Genomic DNA, 1291 nt, shown 5'->3' with positions numbered 1-1291 from the left:
CCAGGGGTTGCCCCTGCCGTAAGCCTAGCCCTTCCCTACAGTTCTGCCAAACCCCGTAATCCTTATCTGCTGCACCTTGTGCTGTTCTAGCCTTGCCAATTTTCCTTACCTGACCTACAGATCAGCTTTTGCTGGTCTAGACATGCCCCAGGTACAGCACCGCCAAGGCTCAGTCCTGCCTTGTAGCATGCCTTGAGATACCAGTCTTGTCTCATTCCTCCTAGCTCTGCTAATTCAGCTCTCTTCCCACTGCCATTGCAGTCCTGGCATTTTCTGAAGCAGTGCTGTAAGTAAGCCATACTGCCTGTAAGTGCTGACAAATGCTCATGCTGGGAGTAGGCTCAGAGCAAGCTCACTGTGTTTGGGAGGCCAGCACTCCCATGGAAGCTGCTAGCACACTGCCCCTTCTCAGACACTCAGTAATGAATGAGTCATAAGGGGTGCCTATACATGTGCTTTGACATGTTCTGATTAGAACCTGTGGGAGCAGAATCAATTAATTGAGCCTGCTGGAGTGTTCTTTAGTAATGAGATTTAGTTAAAGTGCCTCCACTACCATTTTGAAATGTGGGATGCTGAATACATGAGACACTACAGGCATTTCAATGCAGGTGTTTTAAGAGCTGCTCTAATTAACCCCCTCCGCACACCCCCTCCCCCTGGAGTATATGTAAAAACACCCAAGGTGCCTGGGTAGCTCCCCCACAAGGATCAACACACATCTGTAGCTGACATGTATTTGCTAACCTCATCCTACTTTTGGCTCTCTGTCTTTTTTTAATGCTCTGCCTGGCTGCTGACAATCAGCAGACAGCAGAGCTCTCCTTGTAAAGGCTGAGAAGAACCTAAAGGTGGATGAGCTTGGCTGCTTAGCCCTGTCTGTAAATTGCTGGAGGCAAATTGGTAACACACCCTGCGTGGTGATCTCTGGTTCCTTCACATCAGCACCTGTTCAAACACAGAAGAGAAGGGAGTGAGTGAGAGGGAGCATAAATCCCTGGGCTGGCTCAGCTTCTGGCCTAAAGACTCCAAGGCTCAGAATCTTGCAGGGTGGGAAATTCTCCCTTCCAGTTCAGAGCTGACAGAATCACTTCCAACTGGGTTTCAATTAAATCAGAGACCTCCTGAACCTGGCATCCTTTGCTGATGGCAGTTTTCTCTGGCTCTTACAGCTCATCTGCCTTCCAGAGCCTGTTGACATGGGCTAGCTCTGCTCCTCAATGCGGGGTGGGCCAACCTGCACTACAGCAGCGTCAGTACTTGGAGAGGTGTCTGCAGTGATGGGTAGGGG

General features: G+C 50.0%; 1 protein-coding gene across 2 annotated transcripts in view; it reads right to left on the bottom strand.

Moving 5' to 3' along the window:
- Positions 1-1291, bottom strand: part of MRC2 (mannose receptor C type 2) — a 108968-nt gene that overhangs the window by 20282 nt on the left and 87395 nt on the right. Inside the window, exon 16 of one of the 2 annotated variants that reach the window (XM_006017826.3) lies at positions 913-948. The exons of the other annotated variant lie outside the window; for it this stretch is intronic. Within the exon in view, the coding sequence (XP_006017888.1) occupies positions 913-948 (36 nt within the window). The remainder of the gene's footprint in view (positions 1-912; positions 949-1291) is intronic. 2 annotated transcript variants of the gene reach the window in all.

This window comes from Alligator sinensis, unplaced genomic scaffold (genome assembly GCF_000455745.1).
Source record: "Alligator sinensis unplaced genomic scaffold, ASM45574v1 scaffold444_1, whole genome shotgun sequence".
Classification (NCBI taxonomy): domain Eukaryota; kingdom Metazoa; phylum Chordata; order Crocodylia; family Alligatoridae; genus Alligator; species Alligator sinensis.
This window is presented reverse-complemented; position numbering and strand designations above follow the sequence as displayed.